At 39.0% G+C, this 21,816-nt stretch overlaps 1 protein-coding gene across 1 annotated transcript in view; it reads left to right on the top strand.

The window, feature by feature from the left end:
• Window positions 1–851: 851 nt before the first annotated feature.
• Window positions 852–21,816, top strand: part of LOC143215954 (uncharacterized) — a 30,632-nt gene continuing 9,667 nt past the window's right edge. Inside the window, exons 1-2 of the mRNA XM_076438600.1 lie at window positions 852–1,014; window positions 1,079–2,420. Coding sequence (XP_076294715.1) covers window positions 2,108–2,420 — 313 coding nt within the window. The 5' untranslated portion in view covers window positions 852–1,014; window positions 1,079–2,107. The remainder of the gene's footprint in view (window positions 1,015–1,078; window positions 2,421–21,816) is intronic.

Here is a 21,816-nt window from a genome sequence, read left to right as displayed (position 1 = left end):
ATGAAAATTCTAAATAGAGTCTAATAAATATGTATGCTACTAATTTCCTTTAAACCGAAACAAAATTCTACTTTGGTTTTGTTAATGTACAGCTATCGGAGAATATGTGAGTATACTATATAAATTTTCTCCTTTTTTAGGAAAGTATACGAACTACAAAAAAGTTCTAATCACGGAAACCGTAAAATAAATCGTAAGGCAAGGGGTTAGACCATACTAATTGTAAGAGAGAAAATAAATTCATAATCCACTTCAGCGTGTTGGAATACAGGTAGAAAATTTAAATTTTGCATAAAGATCCGCTGTCTACTCATCAATCACAGATCATTCCATCAGCCAAGTCAAGATCGCTACGTCACTCCAGACCGAGGAATCCATAAACATCTCCAAACTCCTCTATCCGCGAGAACCACAAACAAAATTCCGTTCACCTCGTCCCAGCTAATTCGCTGGTAGCCAACAGTATCAGCTCGGTTGTCCGCTGTCAAACTGTTGATACTTGTAACCAGAGACGCGTACATACAGCGACTTCACTTACCACACCCTATTACGTTTCTAGAGAAACTATTAAGGGCGGTTCGATGCTGTCGGAGCGTTGAACAGCTCCTCGAACACAATAGAGCCTCTATTGAATAAGCCCACTTCTCGTGGGTCGGCCGAACATAGGCAGAGAAGAGAAGGCAGGCAGGCATTCTGTTAGCCTGGCGAGGACTCCAGGCTAAGTTCGCCGTCGCGTCGGTGCTCGCTGGTATGGTCACCGACAGGGCTCTGTATGTCGGAGTGGGTCCGACACGACCAGTTGGCAGCGTTGTCGGTGTTAGTGGGGCCCACTGAGTGGGCCTCTTACGCTCGGCTCAGTCACGCCGGGCTCAGTGACTTCGCGTCCGCCGGTTCGATCGGTTCTTCTCCAAGCTGTGCGTCGTGACATCGCCACACGTTCCTACCACCCCGAATCCTCTTCCAAAACAGGAGTAGTTTCTTTCAAGAAGGATCTCTAACCACGCGATCCAATCGGTACGTACGTGCACAGTTCCTGTTAGGTTCGACCACCTAATCGAAACTCTCCGTTTCTTTCTAGATCCCCGCGTTTAGAAGACACCCCGAAGTGCCCATATCTCATCCCCTAACGTCGGCTCCCGCGAGCTACCAGGATGCAGTCGGAGCCTACTTATCGATGGGCCTGACGGGAACTGCTTGCATCCGAAGCGATAAAAGCGAGATACTCCCCGTGGCCACGTGAGAGCCAGCGCTAAATCATAGACGCCACGGGGCTCGAACCGTGGGGAATATATCGTCGTTTCTGTGAAAGGGAGGTCGGCCGTCCGAGAGATTGGTACCCGTGAATCGGTTCCGTGGTTCATTGACGCCCGGCGGAATTGATCGTCCGTGGAAATCTTCTAGATCTGGTTCTCCGCGGCCGTTTCGATTTCCTCGAGATCGTGAACACCGTTCCGGGGGGATGACGCGAAGACCGCTTCCGTCTAGCATCGTTGCGCGAGAAGAGGAGATGATCCGACCGCGCCAGTCTGACGTCGACGGTGAACAGTTCGCGATCGAGACGTTTAAGAAGAGAGTCTCCTCGGTGCTAACTCGAAGGATTCGCCAGGCGAAGGATTAGGCTCGTTCTTAGACGTCTAGGATCGAGTTCGGAGAGGAGAGGACGTGATCGTTGAGTCCACTGCGTGCTGTTGCCCGCGGTAACAGTTAGTGTACAGTGAATGAGTCCTCGGTCGCGCTAGATCGTTGGATCGGGACCGACTCCGAGATCCTTTCCCGGCCAGTGACGATCCCCGTCGCGTCGGTCGTGATAGTTCGTACTCTCCGCGGCGACCAGTGGAAAGTGGTGACATAATCGAGGAAAGTGCCGGAATCGATAATCGTCGACGGGTTTCTGTGCCGGTAGTTGACCGGAGAAGAAAATGTTGTCGGAGACAAACGCGGGATTTATGCTTGCACGTCCGGGATCGACAGTCTTGTTGCTCTGGAAAGTATGGTAGAGACTCGACGATGCAACCTCGTGGTATAGAGTGCCGTGGCAATAGCAATCGAAAGGAATACTTGTTCTCGGTCGGATCGATGAACATGTGACGAACAGTTGCGCGGAACAATGTCGTCAAACGGTGAATTCTCGACGATGTCCAGTGAAGAGGTGCCGTCACTGCCGAAGTCCCTGCCGAGCTCGAGGGAGGCGACGGCAGAGGGTAGTTCCGGTTCCAGCGGCGGGTACATGCCGCTGCGAGAGTTTCTCGATCGATTCTCGTTACCGAGAGTCGTCAGGCTCGAAGGCACCGGCGGCAGGCCGGTGTTGCTCTACAAACAGCAGCAGAGATCACTTCGCGTCACCGCGACTTTGTTGATACATCGGTACAGGCACGACGTCAAGGTGGGACCGGAAATAGTCATTCCAGAGGGTTATCCGGGTGAGTGGCTTGCGCACTTATTTTTGCCATGCTCCTAAACACATTGCTGTACCGGTCACCGGCACACTCCTGGTTTCATTTTCGAACGTTGTTCACACAAAGAAGCTGCAAATTAATAGCTATGTAGATGCTTTTAAGAGCATTTTAGGTATTCAAGGCTTTGATCTTGCAATTCCAATGAAGAACAGTCTCTTACTGCAACGGCTGGTTTTGGTTCTAAATCTCTTCAATGAATTTCAGTATCATTTGGAAAGGTATTTTTGAGGACCTATACTTTTCAAAAATGTAATAAAGAAATCGATTTTTTCATAACTGGGGTCTACTTCAGCAACATCCTCTTTAGTTAGGACACTGTGTAACCGTCCGACGCGCGACGCATCGGCGGAACCTGGGTTTATTTTGACCCAGAATGTTAAAACGAACAGCCGCTATATTAGGAACAACAGAAACACTAATATATCTACAAGAAGTACTGTCACAAATATGTTAAAAAAACTTAATGAATATAGCAGTGCATAGTACTAAGCAGTATCAATTATTACAGTTATAAGAATAATCGAACATCTAAAAATCTGAAGTAGATATTCTCACAGAAAAGTTATAAGGTCTCAGAATATTATGCTATACGTTATTATTTTAACCATTTGCACTTGACTCTGTCGCTCTCTATGACACTATTAAAATTTTTACATTACTAAATGTCTTTGTATCTACTAAAATTGCTGAACGTTCAAATTGAAAAATGTTGTATGTAAAATTTGTTTAGTATGTTTAAAATATAACTTTTCCTCAAATATTGTTATAGCAAGGCAAAACTGCATTTAATAATGAACATTTTTCTATTCTGTATTAAAAACAATTACTTATTCACAATAAAAGAAAAAATGATATTGTAACACAACAACACTAATCCTGTTATTCTGATAAAAAGGATGATAACGCGCTTTCTTGTCTAGAATGATTACAAAATAAAATTTCATGATAATGATTCATGATACAATACTTGTCCTTGAATAGTGATTCAGAGCTAAATTCTTCCTCCAATGGGACATTCCAGACATTATAAATGAAATGCCCAAAAAACCAACTTGTGACTCAACTCTAAAAGATGAATTCTATGTTTTTAATTATGTACCATGCTCTGGGAAGATAAATTTTGGGAATAATATCCCAAAATAGCAAAAAGAAAGACATTAAGAGACATGGCAAATAAAAATTGTTAACGATCAAGTATAAACAGATTAAGTACAAACCATCCAAAGCAAATTAAGTACATGCTGATTGCAATTATACAGAAAAAAACTCTAATAAGTTAAAAATCCAGCAACTAACAAGATCATTATTAAGAGATTAGGGTCAAGTTAGTTATACGAAAACAGTTTCCTTGTAGCTGGTTCGACTAGAAATTACATATCGCACGAACTTAAACACTATTTAATGGAAACATCTATCACGTTAATATATCTATGTATACTATCCAAGAGATTTATTATACTTGTAATTATTATACTTGCAAATACGTGCATGTATACATATAGCACACATGTAGAGGATGATGTATTAGGTAAAGTCGTAAATAATTTCAGTTTGAATATAATAATGCTATTTGTTATGTTCGTCATTTTTTGCTATCATTATCAGTTATTACTTGTCATCGTTTACCCAGTAGCTCGAATATCATGAACTATGTATTATCAAACTGCGGATTTGTGTGCAATTAATGTTATTTGCAAAATACAAAAAGTGTTGAAATTAATGAATATTAGAAACATTTCTAATTTATTCTCACTGCAAGGGAATTTCTAGTCAACGAAAAAAGTTTCTCCTTTGTACTGAGACTTTATAAAATAATCTTTGAAAATGGAAATTTGCATAAACTATGCAAATTCCACTGCAAAATGAAGTCATTACTATTTATAACTCAACGTAATTTTTGAACGAATTATCGTATAGCAGATAAAATGGTAGCCAAAATTCTCAAATCTCCAAATCGAATAAATGACAAAATTCTAAGGTAGAAGTGAGAAAGAACTGTATACTCTCTTCAAATTCTTCGGGAAACAAGAAACAAGAGCGCAGCCTTACTTTAAATTATACTGCGGATCTGAATGCACAAAAATAATGTGTTCTGCATTTATTATAAAATACAGTAACTTAAGAACCTTTCCCTTTCTTTAATAATTTTTCCGAGTAGAAAATAATGTATTGATGCTCTTCAATTCCTTCAATCTGCACACTGTGTCAAATTGCGGGTACTCATTTTTGTCATGAATGCATAAACTCCGCAGTCTACTAGTATAATTGACAGTGAACCATAATCGGCAACAACCAGCGGTTAGGTTTTAATGGGCCCGGTATCCGGCAGACATTTTCAGAAAAACGTAAATTATGCTTCGGCAAAGTAAACGGGAACGGTTGTGATAACCAGCTTAGATCACTGGAACAGGTTAGACAGCGTACTCCGCGAAAGCGTCAACAGCGTTTCACGAAGGACGACGCGACGGTTAATGGTTTGGCGTGGCGGCGCGGCCGCGAGAACTCGGTTGCACTATCGCGGAGAGCCCCTTTCCTTCCCCTTTTGAATCGTAAACCACTTTGTGCCAATAAGTTGCGAGACTGGCCCCGACCATGGTCACAGTCGACCTCTCCCTCCACGCGATATCTTCCCCGTGAACCCTTCACGTTGGCTTTCTGACAGCTGAAACGGAAATTACGAGCCAATAAAACCGCGTAATGTGGACCTATTAGTTCGAATGGGTAAGAGCAAACCCGCGTAAAGTTTAAGACCGGGATGCATCTCTTCGTTTGGACGTATCGACGATCCCCAGATTTTTAAAAAATACATACAGTGAACCACGAAAGTATTTGAACGCTCTTTAAAACAGTATACTTTTTTATGATTGTACCGAACGACCTGATGTTTTTTTGTAAGCAGTTAGAAATTTACCAAATAACATGCAAAAAAGATTTTAAGAAAATTGCAATTAGTGATTGAACTTTTTTGTTTATAATCATTTCCTTGTGGAACTTTCGCGAACGCATTCGTGACGTTTCTCCGATTAAAACGAGTCCAAACACGATATAATTCCGATCATATTGACTTGTTCAATCCACAATGTAATAGAGCCTCGATTATCCGAATTAATAACTGAACATAAGTACGGATTTTATGCATTTATAATCACAATGAATACGTGCAATTTGATGGAGTAGATATATTAGAAGAATTTAAGAACATCAATACAGTAGACAAAAATTTGACCTTGAACGGTTTGGTCAAGGTCAACTTCGCGAATCACCCGAAGAAGCCACGACAAAACATTTTTTTACACCTTGTCTTCGTGCTGTCATTGTGTCATCTGTTCGGATAATCGAGGCTCTACCGAATCGTGAATTATACAAGTCTATATGATCGAAATTGTATCGTGTTTGGACTCTTTTTAATTGGGAAGATGTCACGAATATAATTGGTAAAAGTTCCATAAGGAAATAGTTAAGGCTAAAAAGGTTATGTTATTGTGTAAAGCTTCTAGGCCCCACAAGAACCACATCCCGCCATAGTGGGAATTTTTCACAAATATCGTGCACACTTCTTTCTACTATCGAGACATTACTATAATCGGTGGATGGATGCGCCTATATGTCACTCCGTAGCCGGCCATCGAAGTTGGACGCTGCACGAACAGGCTCCAGGGCATAATCGTGTTTCATGAAATCGATTTTTACTACTTGGTAGCGTTGCAACGGAATGGCCGACGTGTTCATTAACCCTGCATAACCTTTCTTGAAACTGTAAAATATTACGCGGCTGGACAAGCAACTAAGTAGTGCCCGTGAAACGTGCGAGACGAAAAAGAAAATTCGAATGGCAAATATCTTATTGCAACAAATACGATGTGCAATGTTTGTGATCTTCAACTTGGTGCACGTATAATGGCTGCAAAAGGTACGAATACGTATTATCCTTCATCGCGATCTATCGGGATTTTGAAAAAAAGTTTGTATTATATGTACTTTTAGACATACTATAGCCGAGTTATGTTTTGAGCATTTTCTGCGCAGGCAATCTTGCATTCGCGATAGGCATCTCTCCTGATACTGGATTACGTTTATGTTAACTTTATGCAAATGAAAAAAGGTGTTATGAAAATTAAAAAATGAATCAGTTTATGGTTAACTATGTTGAAGTTTGCTTTTTGTAAATTTTGAAAGATTGTTGAACACACTGTACATGTATCCAGTTTTATAAGAATTGTTTCTAAAAATTGTCAATGAATTTTTCAATTCCACCGTAGATTTTCTACTGGTGTTGATATTAAAAAACAATTATCTGTAACAACAGACTAAAAAGTAACAGTATCCGTGGACGAGGGAGAAGAAATTATTAATAAAGCTAACGTTCAGTATAACTTGATTGTTGAAATTCAACATTAAATAAAAACCATATTGTTATATGTAAATTAGGATAAATAAAATTGTGCAATAAGGCTAAGGATGAGTATAATATCTAACGTTCTTGTAAGTGAATAAATTATAAATTGAAAACAAAATGAAATCACATTTCAATTCTAACTGATAAACTTGATATTGCAATTGAAAATTACACATACAAAATTACAATAAATATAGAGGTCAACAAACAAGTTCAACAAAGCCGAGTTGTAATTTATTGTAATTCTTCAAACATCGAGAAATTAGAGAATCAAACGTCTCTACTGACTTTTTGAATGGACAATAGAACCTGCTATTTAATGGTAATTTTTCCTAATAGCTAGAAAATTAAATTCGTATAAATGTCAACAGTTGCATCGGCGCCAAAGACCGATGCAATCGCAGGCCCCGGCGTCTTCAAACGATAATAGACAACGTTCCAAAGCGGAGTGGGTATGCTGATTAAATAACGCAGAGTTGCCTGTTACTCGGGTTGCGACACGGCAGCGTTATTGAAGCGACGCCTAACCGATTAACCTGTTGATTTAATCAGAGTCGGTATACGAAAGGAGGTTGCAGCGTTCGCGTCACGTGCAGAAAAAGAGAAAAACCTGTCACGAATTTCGTCTTTGCAGGCGATTACGTGGATATCGGTGATTCATCGTTAAAAAAATCTCTACGTGTCGGTTACAACACTTACTATCGGCCACAACCTAACCGGCCCACATTCCGCGTTTACGCGAACGATCCGTGAATGAATCACGGGTTTTCAGATGGTGGAATCGCGTTGACCGGGTCACACTTTCCATCTCGAACAGAGATCGATTCTGCATACCAACGTGACTGTTCGTTTATTCCGAGTGGGATGAAAGTATTGCGTACCGGCGCGTGAAGAGAATGATTTTGTCGACCATTGGAGAAACTGTTTCAGCATCGTTGGTTCGCGGTCTTTTTACCACGTTTTTTTCAATACAGAAGTTGGGAACTGTGATAGATGGACGGCGAATATTTATGCAAAATTGTATGCATCGATTACACCGAACAGTAGCCATATAAAAATCCTTCAACACTAAACCTACCGAGTACTAAAAACAATTAAAATAAAATGTTTCATCTTAGAAAAATGATAAGACCCTGTTTATTTAGATTTTGTGCAATTTTGATTACGATATGTGCTTGGGTAAAGAAATTTATCGAATCAATTTTCATGTAAGCAACTTCATAATTTCAGTAATTGTAAGATGAAAAATATAAAACCGGTCATTTGACCGGCGCAGTGGTAAGCTTACTGTTAATAATCTGACTACAGCAGAACGTCAATTAACCGAACCAGTAAATGAGAGAACTCAGAAAAACAGTCTTCGATGGTTAAAAAAAATTAAAGATTAATTTAACAAATAATTTCCCAAAAATGTTCGAGTTGCAACCAAACGTTTTTAACTAAAACTTTACTCAACCGGTAACACCTTTCTTAATACCACAAAAATGATAGTTGTCCATTTAAGAACGGGCACAACGGATAGACTAAAAGACATACAACCTACGGCAAACAATAACACCGTACTTTTCATTGAATCTTTTCGTAGCCGATAGAAACGACTTTTCAATTCCGACTCGCACGTATGTACACGCACGCGCACGCACGAACATTTGAAAGTTGTAAATTATTTCAACAGACGATCGTTATCCGACAATAAGGATGATCATTCCGTAAAACCTACAACCCGAGACAAGTTGGCCTGCTCCGATTTATCGTAGCAAATAGCGCAATGCACGCGTCTAAGCGAGCTTTACGACTCGCTCGTAAATATGTGGTTCGTGCTGGCCGGCGCAGATTATATCGAACAAGCACTAACAGTAAATTGACTAAGGAAACATTATTTAACGCCTACGAATTCGCTATAAGTTCGGCACAATTCACGATGAGCCCCGGACGCGAAAAATCACGGCCCACGTCGCCATATTGACACCCCATTCGTTCTTACTCTATCACATGCGCGTGATCGTCGACTTTCCTTTGAAAAATGCGAAACACACATCTCCTTCTGCAGATACAACCACCAATTAAATTATGTAAGATTTCAATCCCCCGATATTTGAGCCGCAATTAAACCATTTCAATCGGGTGCCCTTCACGTGACCCACAGTAGAGCGCCAATTACACTGTCCAACACCAAATTTGATTTCAATATACTGTTGGGTCCTTCTTATAGAGTTTTTTGCGCTGATTCCGAATCTGGTTTTAATTTTTTTCCTATACGTCCAGTTTTTGAGAAAATGGAGTTTTAAAAAAAGACATATTTTTCAACTTTAAACAAATATTGCGATGTTATTATAAAAGATATTGAATTGTTGTTTACAGCAAAAGATTCTGTAGACTTTCCCGAATACAGTGATATCCAATATTAATACATTATGATTGTTTAAACATGTTTAAACAATGATTAAAGACGGAGATGCACCACTTTTGCACCAATTTTTGCGGATATTTTCGAATTTATCTCAAAAAATAAGGGTCCAGCGAAAAATTGAACTATACCACGCGAAAGAGCAGACTTTTATCTTGAGAAACCCCCCTGAGAAGTTTGCATGGTCGACGTTTTTACCGAAGCAGAAAGCAAAATATCTTCGCCCGACATGCGTTGACGCCAGTGGTGCTCTTCCACTAGCGCGGTCGTTCGTCGGGATACGGCGCGGCGCGCTGCGGTGAAACGGCGCGTGGCTATAAGCGCGCAATTATGTCAGCTTACTTAAATGTAATATTTTATTAAATGTTATATTATTGTTATTTATTATTTATTAGTATATTTATTCTGTATAAATTATTTTATGTATTTTTTAATGTTAGTCTCTCGTTTATAGTATATTTAATACAAAAAATACCTTTTGTAACAAAAAAATAATTTATTCACACATTACACTATTACACTATTTACAATGCTAATATATATGTGTACACTATTCAGATATAATACACTATATCGATTTAATATGGAGCAAACTATTTTAATTATGTATTTAAGTCAATAAAAATAGTCCCGTTTATATTGTGTTTGGACTTATTTTACTCGGAAGAATCTCGAGTGTTCATTGGCACTATAATTACAATACATAGATAAGACGACAATTACTGAAAATAAAATTTTTCAGTCACCGCATTGCAGACTTTCCTTACATTGTATGTATTCCGTTGTCCGTAGACCGTCATTTATTTCAAAATATCGTGTTGGTTCTTAAGAAAACTGATGCCAGAGTTCAGTTTCGGCTTTGTGTTTGTTGAAATCAGTCGTGTCAAGCATTTCAAATCTGCATTGCTACGTATAAAACTTCATAAAAAACATTTATAGTTATTTATAGTATTTTAGTTGTTGTGTATATAATATATGTATTTTAGTAGTGTATTATATCTGAATAGTGTACACATATATATTAGCATTGTAAATAGTGTAATAGTGTAGTGTGTGAATAAATTATTTTTTTGTTACAAAAGGTATTTTTTGTATTAAATATGCTATAAACGAGAGACTAACATTAAAAAATACATAAAATAATTTATACAGAATAAATATACTAATAAATAATAAATAACAATAGTATAACACATTTAATAAAATATTACATTTAAGTAAGCTGACAGAATTGCGCGGTTATAGCCACGCGCCGTTTCACCGCGGCGCGCCGCGCCGTATCCCGACGAACGACCGCGCTAGTGGAAGAGCACCACTGGCGTCAACGCATGTCGGGCGAAGATATTTTGCTTTCTGGTTCGGTAAAAACGTCGACCATGCAAACTTCACAGGGGAGGTTCTCAAGATAAAAGTCTGCTCTTTCGCGTGGTATAGTTCAATTTTTCGCTGGACCCATATTTTTTGAGATAAATTCGAAAATATCCGCAAAAATTGGTGCAAAAGTGGTGCATCTCCGTCTTTAATCATTGTTTAAACATGTTTAAACAATCATAATGTATTAATATTGGATATCACTGTATTCGGGAAAGTCTACAGAATCATTTGCTGTAAACAACAATTCAATATCTTTTATAATAACATCACAATATTTGTTTAAAGTTGAAAAATATGTTTTTTTTTCACAGCCATGATTTTCAAAAACTGGACGTATAGGAAAAAAATTAAAACCAGATTCGGAATCAGCGCAAAAAACTCTATAAGAAGGACCCAACAGTATATTGAAATCACAAAAAAAGTTGAAATTTGTTGGACAGTGTTATCCGAACCAGTGCAACTAATTTGAATCTCACATTTGTTATATAATCTTTCACTTGGCATATACAAATGTGTAGAACGTTGTAAAATACAGATAAATGCAAACATGATCACGATCTTTTGCACATACGATCACTCTCGAAAAGTTTCGTGTTCACAGTTAAGCAACAATTTAATCATTTCAATCGGGTACATCACCTTTTTTTTCTTTTTTTTCTTTTATTGTTTTATTTTACGTCGCTTTTTCAACTGCTATGGTTATTAAGCGAAGGTACGTTACCTATTTTATTTCCTAAATGAAGTTTCGAGACCAATTCGATTGAAACATGGGTAGCTATCGAAATCTTGCATTTGTTGTATAAAGATCTATTGGTATGCATATACAAATGTGTAGAACATTACAAATAGACTGCGGATTTTACGCATTTATGGCAAATATGGGCGGAAATTTAAGAATGTTCTTACATTATTCTCGACTTATTGAAATTTTATTGGACAAAGCACATTTCAATTAACAGCTGCTGCATTCGGAAAAATATGTTTGTCCCAGAATGGCCAAGGAATGTGCTTGAAAAATGTCTTTTTAAAAATTAATAAATAAAGTAGTGAATGGTCCCAAAAATCATCAATTGTTATTATCATACATTAGTTATAAATAGACAGCGAATTTTTATAGAAGAAACAGGAACTGCATGAACATTTATTTCTCCTCTTAAAATTTTATTAAATTACTGGTGGTCTAATGGGATTCTTAGTACCTTCTGGTATCTTCACCGCTCTATGTTTCATCTGCTCAGTTTTATCATAAATGCATAAAATCCGCAGTCTAGGTTCCGGAGGTCATCCGAAGGTTAGAAAAGCGAATTTCCAGAAGTAATTACCTGCAGTCAGGTGATCCGCAGTTCAGGGAAATTGATTTCTCCCTGTTTGATAGTCAACGAGACTACTTTCTTCGGGCATCGGGCGCAGAAAATCGTGTTTCCTTATACCCAGGTGGCTTCATTAGGTGAATCGATCCGGCCGTCAGGCCAATCAGTCAACAAGGGCTCTTTGTGATTTCGCGCGCAACAAGAAATTCTCAGGTGCCCGGCTGCGAATAGAGCTCGGGCCTCGATCCTGACTAACTGTTCCACCACCGGTCACTTTTCCTTCTGCGTCATCGTGGAATTTCAACCGGCACGATCGGTTCCGTTCCGAGCGTACACTTTCGTCACCCGACTAATCTCATTTGTCCAACGCACGTGCATGAAATGCACGATCGGAGTTCGCAATCCGACCGAATCGGATTATGGCGAACTCCGCGTGCCCTGAACCTCGTTTCGAGTTCTTTTGATCGCATCAGCAACGGAACATCGTTAGAAGAACAGGCAACGAACTGTTTCTCGATCGGAACGGGTCAAAATGAACATAGACTGACCTGTCCAGCCATTGAACATAATTCTTACTACACGCAAAAGTAACATTTATGATGTTCCGGAACCAAAAAGTATTCGAACACTACATTTAAATAGCGATGATTCAGATATAACAAATAGTACAATAATAAACCTGATCTCATTTTGAAGCTTCAGGCTTCTACTTTTACCTACCATCATTCATTTTAACCGAAGGCAACCTAACACGATGTGACAGGTGGAAAACTGATGACACGTTTTCTTTCGAAAATGTTACCAACTGAAGCGTCTTCAAAAACATTGAAGAGTTTTTTTTGTGAATGAATTTTACGTAGATTTGAAGATTGAAGTTCCCACTTTACGACACAAAAAAGCTAACGAACGACCTTTTTTTAGTCATTTTATTAAGGTTGTGGATATGACATTGGGGCAATCTTGATCCAAAAACTCGTTTCAAGCGAATGATTGACGCGAATGTGAAAAGAATTAATTAACTATAACAAGATGCTTTCACACATATACAATACAGTATAATATCTCCGAAGATTTATTACTTCGAACATAGTGTCATAAAACGTGGAAGAATATGGCGGTGAGCGAACCTGAAATATAATTTTATGACCCTAAACCCTAAGCAGAGGCTCTCGTAAAATAATTAGAAGTCCATAAACCTGTTATTTTATCGTCTGCTAGAATATTTGTAAATGCGATGATCTCCAAATGACAAACGTCAAGGTAACTTAGGTTTAAGGGATTCTACATATGTTATCACATATAAATTAAAAAAAATTTGATCATCCGAACCCGATTTAACCCGAAAACGACATTACTCCATTTTTCGGCGTCAGTAACACCGTCGGATATGTATATATTAATATTTACAATATTGTTCAGCATTTCTTCTATTTTTACTTTTCTAGGACATATGTATCTCCAGGTAACCATCTTCGCTTATAAGCAGTTGAAGAAGCAACGTAAAACAATCAAACAAAAGGACATCTTCAAAAATGAAAACTGAATTATGCGATTTTTGTTAAAGGAAAGGAAACAAAACCTTTAACAACCCCAAGGTTAATCTCAGGGTTTAATTTAACTTGTTTCCCTTGTAGAATTTTATACAAACGAAAAATATGACAAATGGCGAATTTCGTCTGTGGAAGGGTGAATTCGATTTTTGAAAAGGTGAACAGTGTAAGGGTGAATTTGGAGCTGGAACCCTTAGAAATATGCGCAGAGTCGCCAGATGAGGGGAGGGTTGTACGGATTGAGGGGAAATGTTAGCCTCTCTCTGTCAGTACAGGACACATGCACGGCAGAAACGAAACGCGTCACGTGACCGGGCGGATACTTGGGGAATAGCGTCGTAGAAGGGGAAGGTAGAGTGGGGACACACAAGTATCAATCTAGCGACTCTGGGTATACAAGAACATCGCCGCAGGAAAATCGTGAAAAACTGTGATTTTCACCATTTTTAATCGTTCATTACTTCTAACCCAGACCAATTTCGATAAAATTTTCAGCATGCATACAATTTATATGAATCAACAAAACACATTTCTCAAATTTTCGTTACAAAAGCAACTGTCCACTATTTTTGTCGTTATTCAGATAAACGCAATTTTTCCAAAATTTTCATTAGATACAATCTAGTAAACTAATACAACTGGCAAAACAACTGTAGTTGTTTGGTCCGTTCATAGAAAAGTTATTCCGATTTAAAATAGGCAAAAGATGAAGAAAGTTTAGAGACATCAATGTAGTACTCACATATTTTGAATGTTGTTGCTTGGCTCCTGTTCCTTACAATTCATGCAGAAAATTATTATTTTGCACGAAGATCCGCAGTCCGGTAATAACATTGCTGCCAGAAGCTCGGTGTCGAAGACTGCAGGGTGGAAAGCTACCCCACACAGCTCGCGAACTGGAAAAAGAGAGGGGAGATAACGACGCACGGGCATAACAAAGGGCGCGCAAGAAACGCGTTTGCATTTCATATAAATCATTGTAATCAGCTTACGACGCGGCTCAAAAAGTCCGAAACACTTTTTCCGCGAGGGAACGTTTTCTCGGGGACGCGGCAGTAAACCGGGGAGCAAAATGAAGATGTCCGAGATCGGGCAAAAAAGAGGCTCACGTTCACCGGCGTATCTGAAATGAAAGTGCATGAAGCGCGCGCGCTCGCAGCAAATGAAAACGTCCCGTGTAGCATCGGATCGGCTTCTGGAAGTTGCTTATGAAATTGTAATGGCGCGCACGGTTCTAGACGTTTGATCAGCGAGCATCGATTTTAATTCCACCGATGGAAGGAAACAGCCGTGACCAATGCGGGGCCCGACTAGGCCCGAGACCGAGAGCCTGCCGGGAAACCGCTGATTACTTTTCGAACCGGTAGTAAGGAGAAAATGAAATCTTTGTCGAGGGAACTTGAACCTTCAACCGGGATGAAATTACTGAGGAAGATGCAGCCCGTGCATCCGATTCCAGGGGCTGATAGCGGCGTCGGACGATATCGCACAAATCACCGACTCGCTTAAATACTATTCGTGCAAACCCTCGTCTACGAGAGTCCAGGCTCCAGTTTACAGTAATTTATTAACCGTGTAAACCCGCAGCTCGGCCCGAGGTCGACGTACTCGGCCCTCTCATCAGCAGACCTTCGGATCTTTCAACCTTTTCCCTTTTTCCCTTTTCGTAACAGCGCGTTTAACATGTTCTCTAACTGAAATCATATGTTTAGCCTTTGTTCTTCACTTTTCTTCAGCTTTCTTTCAGCTCGGAAGAGCTGGATTTTAACGCTGGGACAACCCAGCACTGGAAGTGACCACTTGGCAAAAATTATTCGACCGAACAAATCAAGTGTCTATTGGGCTGCAAAATTTGTGCCTTTCTCCTACGAATTATGATGTATTTGCTATATAATCCAGTAGATTTGTATCCGGCACGGATGCAGATCGAATCCGAATAGTAAACGCGATGATAAAACATGTCATAAACAGGGTATTTCACGCTACGGTCCATTTGGTATAACTTTTGAACGGCTAGCGAAAAAACAAAAATGTTACTACACTTTTATCAGCATTTTCATATAGTATGTCAATGTATAAACACATCTTTCATCTTTAATTTTTCAATTATTAGATGATTGCATAAGTTCGTGCCCGATTTGAACAAAAAATTCAATGCTTAAATTTCAAAGAATACAACTTTATTAATTAATTATACATATAGTCACCATTCTTTTCTAATTGTAGAAAATTTAACCATTCTTTAATTTTAATTTAACCAAATCTTTAAAATTTAACCATTGAATTTTATCTTCAAATCGGGCACGTACTTATGCAATCTATAGTTGTCCGAAGGTTAAAGGAGAACAGCATTTTCAAAAAATCTCGGTCACTGTTATATCCTCTTTTTGTTAATCGTATTTTCTCACATACATAGGTCGGTTATTCTCTCAGCTAATGATTGCATATAAAAAAAGTGATCGATGGTTAGATTAGAATGTGTTATCTTGATATAGCCAAGCCTGATGCGCGATACTGTTACTCGATTGTGCCCTAAGAGATTTCGCACAAGATTGTCTCTACAAAAATTGATTTTTAGCGATAATTACCGTGGGAGTGCCGTTGGCTTTTGCATCCCTCGTCCCAATTTTCCGAACATTGTTTTCGCAAAACTCTGCTGATGAGCCAAAAATACATGTAGCTTCAAGAGACTGAAGAATTTGCCGCTACTTTGTCTAGTTTATCCGCTATTCATTGTTTTCAATTCCCACGTGAACTGGAATCCACACTGTGATTACCCTGTTCCCTTTCCTTTTTGCAAGGTAATACATTTCTTGGCAACTGATAATTAGTCAGTTGGGGTGTAATTATTTAGGTCGCACTGAAGAATTTAAATAATTTTATTTTATATTCTTAGTTTTTTCTTCACGAATTTCTATTGTGAACTAATTAAACTGTTGCTCCGGATGTAACATACAATACAATGCATAAGAAGTGTCCGTTACAAAGTAGACCAAATTTCGAATTATAATTCTTTATCACTAGACTGCAAATTTTTATGCAAAATAGAAGATTTTACTTAACAAACTATGTAGACATTTATTCTCTTCTTTAATCATATTAATCAGCTGAAAATAATACAATTATCTGTACAATCCTGATATAGGAAACCTGAAAATGATTTACAATATTCTTAAACAAAATGTTCCTTGAGAAATTAGAAACTATTTTCTAAATAAACCATCTGGTTTAAATATTAGTAAGTTTTTTACTAATAAGTACTTTTCCATTAATAAATAAATATAAACAATAGTATGTTGAAACTGTTTAAATAATTGTACTGATTTTTGTTAAAATCCACAGTGTAATTATTAGCAATAATTTAAATAGTCGCAAAACACTAAGATGCAATATCAAAATGGTTTCTGTGGAGTCCAAAAGGAAGTGAGACTGATATTTCATAAAACCTGAAATTCTTTCGCCATTTTAACGCACTATAACACTTCATTGCCTATATTTTCAGGTGGACGTTCATTTCTTTTTAGAACCCTATCCAGGTTCGCCAGATTGCCAGCTGCAATTTGAAATAGTTTCTCCGAAACCATTTCTATAACCCCGACGTTGGTGATTTTCTACAGAACCTTATGCCTAGTTCACATCCACGTGAAACTGTTCGCATTGTCTGCCAACGGTGTAGTGAATAGCGTTCTCTCCCTAACAGCGATACTAAAGTCTTTATTTCGTGAGTGTTTCATAGAAACATTTAACAGAATCACAATATTAGGTGAGAGAGTATGGTTCTTCTTTGAACGACGATAAAGATCAAAACGAATGGCCTGCGATTTGAGAAACATGTTTCTTGAAAAATTCATTCAATATTTTCCAGAACGATTACTTCAATTTATTTAATTATAAATGGAATTAATTTCGTTTCAATTCTTGGCATAAATATGTTAGACAAATCATTTCTTGCGATTTTATAATTAATTTTGATACAGGAAATTGTCGTTGTTAAACATTTTTTTAATAATAATGTAGAACGCTTTTGATCACCCATTGAATCAAAAAGAATAGTGTCGCCAAATTCTTCTGAAGCTGTCGTAAATAGTGCACTCATTTTCATTATAAATGCACAAAATCCTCAATCTACTTATTAACTATCAAAACTATCAAATCAAGAGAAATATTGTTACGTATAATTCTGAACAAATACATATTAAAAACCAGGAACTATCAAGTTACCTAAATTCTTCTACAATTTTACTGTCGTAACTCACAGGCTCATTTTCGTCACAATCATCTAATTACATCTGAAAAGATTATCAAATGAATAAAGACGTTGTTACAGTATTTTTCTCAGCAACCAAACGTTAAAATCGAGCAAACAACGAGTTACAGTAGCTCGTAGGGGCGCCATCAATAATAAAATGCAGTCAACAAGAAAGCGTTCTTGCGAGGGTGTGGGCAGGGACATTTAAAAGTCCCAGCATCCTAAAGAGAAGATAGCATCTGTAGCTGCGGGGGCCATTGTCCGTTTCATTGAAAAAGGTCTCCTTTCACGAGCCGGAGAAAAATCTGAATCAGAATTCATTCTCGAAGAGGGTTACAATGTGACGTGGGTCTCTCGCGGGTGCACCTGGATCACGCGAACATCTGGTTCCTCGAGGGGTAACAACCTGAAGCACGGGCCCCTCCGTGATCCTTGGTCCCACGAATGGTCCCATTTACAGTTCCTAGCCGGAACGTGGCACGACACGGCTTTATTCATCCCGGCCCGTGTCTTGAAAGCTGAGCTCGTGGATAGGACACGTGCTACGAAATACTATGAACGCAACGCGTTCCGTTTCGCAACGCATCGGTGCCTGCACGCGTCCGCCATTAGTGCGTCATTTTCGGTTAGGTTGCAAATCAACGATGGAGAAAAATGCAGGTTGAGTCACTTTTAATCTGCTTTTACCTTGTCGGAGAAAGTGTATCCTGTTTTGTGAGACATGCTGAAATAATGTTATTTCTTTTGCGTCACTGCCGCGACCTTGAATCCAGCTTTTAATCCCTTTTTCCTTAAGAGTCATCACTAGACAGCGGATTTTATGCATTTATGACAAAAGTGAGTAGATGTAATTTCAAACAGTAAAAACAGTAGGGGAATTTAGAAATACTGCTTTATTATTTTCAACTTGGTAAACACATATTAGGGAAGAAAACTAAATTCTACTTCACTCCAGTTTGTTGCAAAACAGGTAGAAAATTTTTATTTTGCATAAAGATCCGCTGTCTACTCATCACTTACGTACGTTGTTTGTGATGAGCTGTTTTTGATGATTTCAATGAAAGAATTTACGGGAATCGTTGTTATTATTGGTAACTATCTACTGCAAGTCATTTACGAAGAAATTGGTTGGGCGAAATGTAAAACAGTAAAAGATTTAAACAATTCAAGAACGTTGTAGTGTTGCTTTCAATGTAACAAAGTCGTTAAGGGATGAAATTAATTTGTATGTTATTCCTGGCAGGAATTTCCTGCTTCCCACAATTATTGCAAAACATTTTTATTTTGCATAAAGATCCGCAGTCTAATTATAAATGGTCTATGGATTTTTTGCATTTATGCCAAAAAGTAAAGGCTTTTAAAGAATTTAGAGATACCGTTGTTTGAAACTCTATAAAATTGTTAAGAAAAGAAATAAATGTCTACGTAGCTCCTCTGCTTTTGCAGTTGATAAAGACAATTCTTTGTTCTCCAAGTTCTAGAGCAAATCGTGGCCCCCAATAAAAATTCCGAAAACAAAATAAAATTCAACCTAGCTCCGCAAATTAGCTCTCGGGAACTCCAGATTTCGCATAAAGATCGGCCGTCTATTCACCGTGCCGTTAACCTGCGCAAAACATCAATAGTACACAGAACATAGAGCAGAAACCGCATTGTTACTGACAATGACTTTGACGCAGCCAGTACCGGTCCCTTCTCAGCGAGAGCATCCTGAATAATTAATCAAATTGCCGTGTAATTAGATAATTAAATGGCGTAACGTTGCCGGCCTGTGCGTATCCTAATTAAATCTCGAGGAAGCTGGTCCAGAGGGGAGAAAACCCGGCGTCGTGTTCTCGTTGTTCGTCCTCCCTTCCTTGCGATTTTCCATGGACTTTTCCATGTACTTTTCCAGCGGATACAAGGATCTCCTTCGATTGCGATCTGAACGAGTCAAGCAGGTCGCCGCTAACTATGTCGAATGCGCGTGGAAATGGAAAGTGGAGGAAGAGCTCTTGTGTAATTCTTTGTTGATTACGAGGAGTACGCCGGTTGCGACGTTCCTTTTCCGGAGTACACGGTCCCGAGCATCCCACTGTTCTGGCAGGAGTACGAGAAATCGCACTTAATTTCTCCTTGGAATTTCAGCTCGCCTAACAGATCGTTCCCAAGCGGCACAATCATTACGATTTTCCATGAGTATTCATATCGGCGAACGATCCCCGAACCGATAATACGAGACGGAACAAATCATTTCCATTTCTAGTTAGGTGTTTCGAAACCGCTGAATAGTCATTCATTCAAATCCGCTTGGAAAAGGGAAAGCTGTGTGGAAACGCCGCTCGTTAATTAACGCTTTTTGCGTAGTGTAAGTAATTTAAATTGTTAAGTCAATTATTTGCCCAACAAGTGCGTGCTAATGGCTGTGTCGCAACACAGAATTTGAATGTGGTTAAAGCAATATAAATTATTAGAATGTTCCATTGTAATTTGAAAAAGGTGCTTTTTTGTCAGATCATATTGTATAGAGGAATATTGCTTCTAACCTCAGGTTCAATTTTTATAATCTTGTGTAATTGTACGATTTCTCGATAATAGTTAAAGTAAATTTTTAGGAACTATCTACTTATTATAAACTTGAGAAAGCTTTGGTAGACAAGAAGAGTCGCTGTTTAATACCAATTTGTTAGTTGAAGGTCAACCCAAGCTTATAGAACAGTCATGGTGACCTTGACATTCCATCGAAAATGATTAATGAGAAAAATAAATGTATACTTAACTTGTATAGATTGCAATTGATATATACAAATTTTAGTTTCCATAAAGATCTATTAATTAATTCAATCAATGAATCAATTCAAGAATTGCTTTTTCTCGCCACTGTGGGCATACAATAAATACAAGCTTCCTTCTTCTTCTAAGAAAGAACGACCGACTAATAAGTTCTAATCACTGTAAAATAAATCGCAGTGCGAGGGGTTGAGCTTGGACAAGGAGCGGTGTCATTGGCGCGTTCGTGTTGCGACGATCAAAGTGTTTAATCGCGCCAAAAAAGGCGAACGTCCCGAAAGTTTTGCGCAAGGTTTGAGGGGGGTAGGAGAGGTCGCTATCATGCTCGGAGAACTCGAAAAAAAACCCCGTTGTCGAAATGCATTCTCCGTGTTGGCGTACCCATATCAAAGACAAATTCTACGGCGGTGGTAGGCGAGGGTATGGGGTACGGTAGGGTAGAGCCAGGAGAGCTCGGCCGAAGATTTAGGTCTGCCCATGGAAAGAGGATCTGGAAGAGGAGAGCTCTGGCATTCCAGGACGAACGATCAGGCGCTCGCCTCTTGCACGCCCGTTAAAAGGCCGGATTCGAGGCGCAGCTTGCGTGCATTCGCATCGTGGCGGCATTCTTAAATCAATTAGCGACAACCAAAAGAACCAGCCGACCTTCGGTCAGCCAACCACTCGGCTACCGTGTCCCCGTTGCTGCAGCGAGCTGCTATTACCGCCGCAGGACGTACGCCTGGCTATCCTCTCGAACTTTGGAACACTTTTTGCAACGACCCAACCGAAACACACCGCCACCGTGTGGATTTCCTCCCTACCGAATGGGCTGGCTGCTGCGTCCTTTGTCCTTCTACAGGAGACCACCAACCGCGAACACGATGCGGGGTCCCGATTTGCTTCGAACTTCTAGTCTGACTCTTCTTCTTCTGCCCTGCAACATCGTGCAGGGCCGATATGCTTTAACCCCTTCGTCCTTGAGCTTGGTTACATGGCGAGACCGTGTGGTACTTGCTTCCACAGTTCAATATTTATTATAATTAGTACTATGCGGGTAACATACTATGCTAGTTTCTCGTTTGTAATGTTATTGAACATGATAGAAGATTTTACTTCGAACTTTATACGCATTCTCTTCTGCAGCCACGCACGGACAATTCTTTAACACCTTGGTCCTTAAGATTGGTTACATGGGGAGACCATGTTGTACTTTCTTCAGTTCAATATTTATTATTAGTACTATGTATAATGTACTATGTACTATGTATAATATAATATATTAGTACAATTAGTACTATGCGAGTAACATACTCTGCTAGTTTT

This window comes from Lasioglossum baleicum, chromosome 14 (genome assembly GCF_051020765.1).
Source record: "Lasioglossum baleicum chromosome 14, iyLasBale1, whole genome shotgun sequence".
Taxonomy (NCBI): Eukaryota; Metazoa; Arthropoda; class Insecta; order Hymenoptera; family Halictidae; genus Lasioglossum; species Lasioglossum baleicum.
The sequence above is the reverse complement of the archived record's forward strand: the minus strand, read 5'-3'. Positions and strand labels throughout refer to the sequence as shown.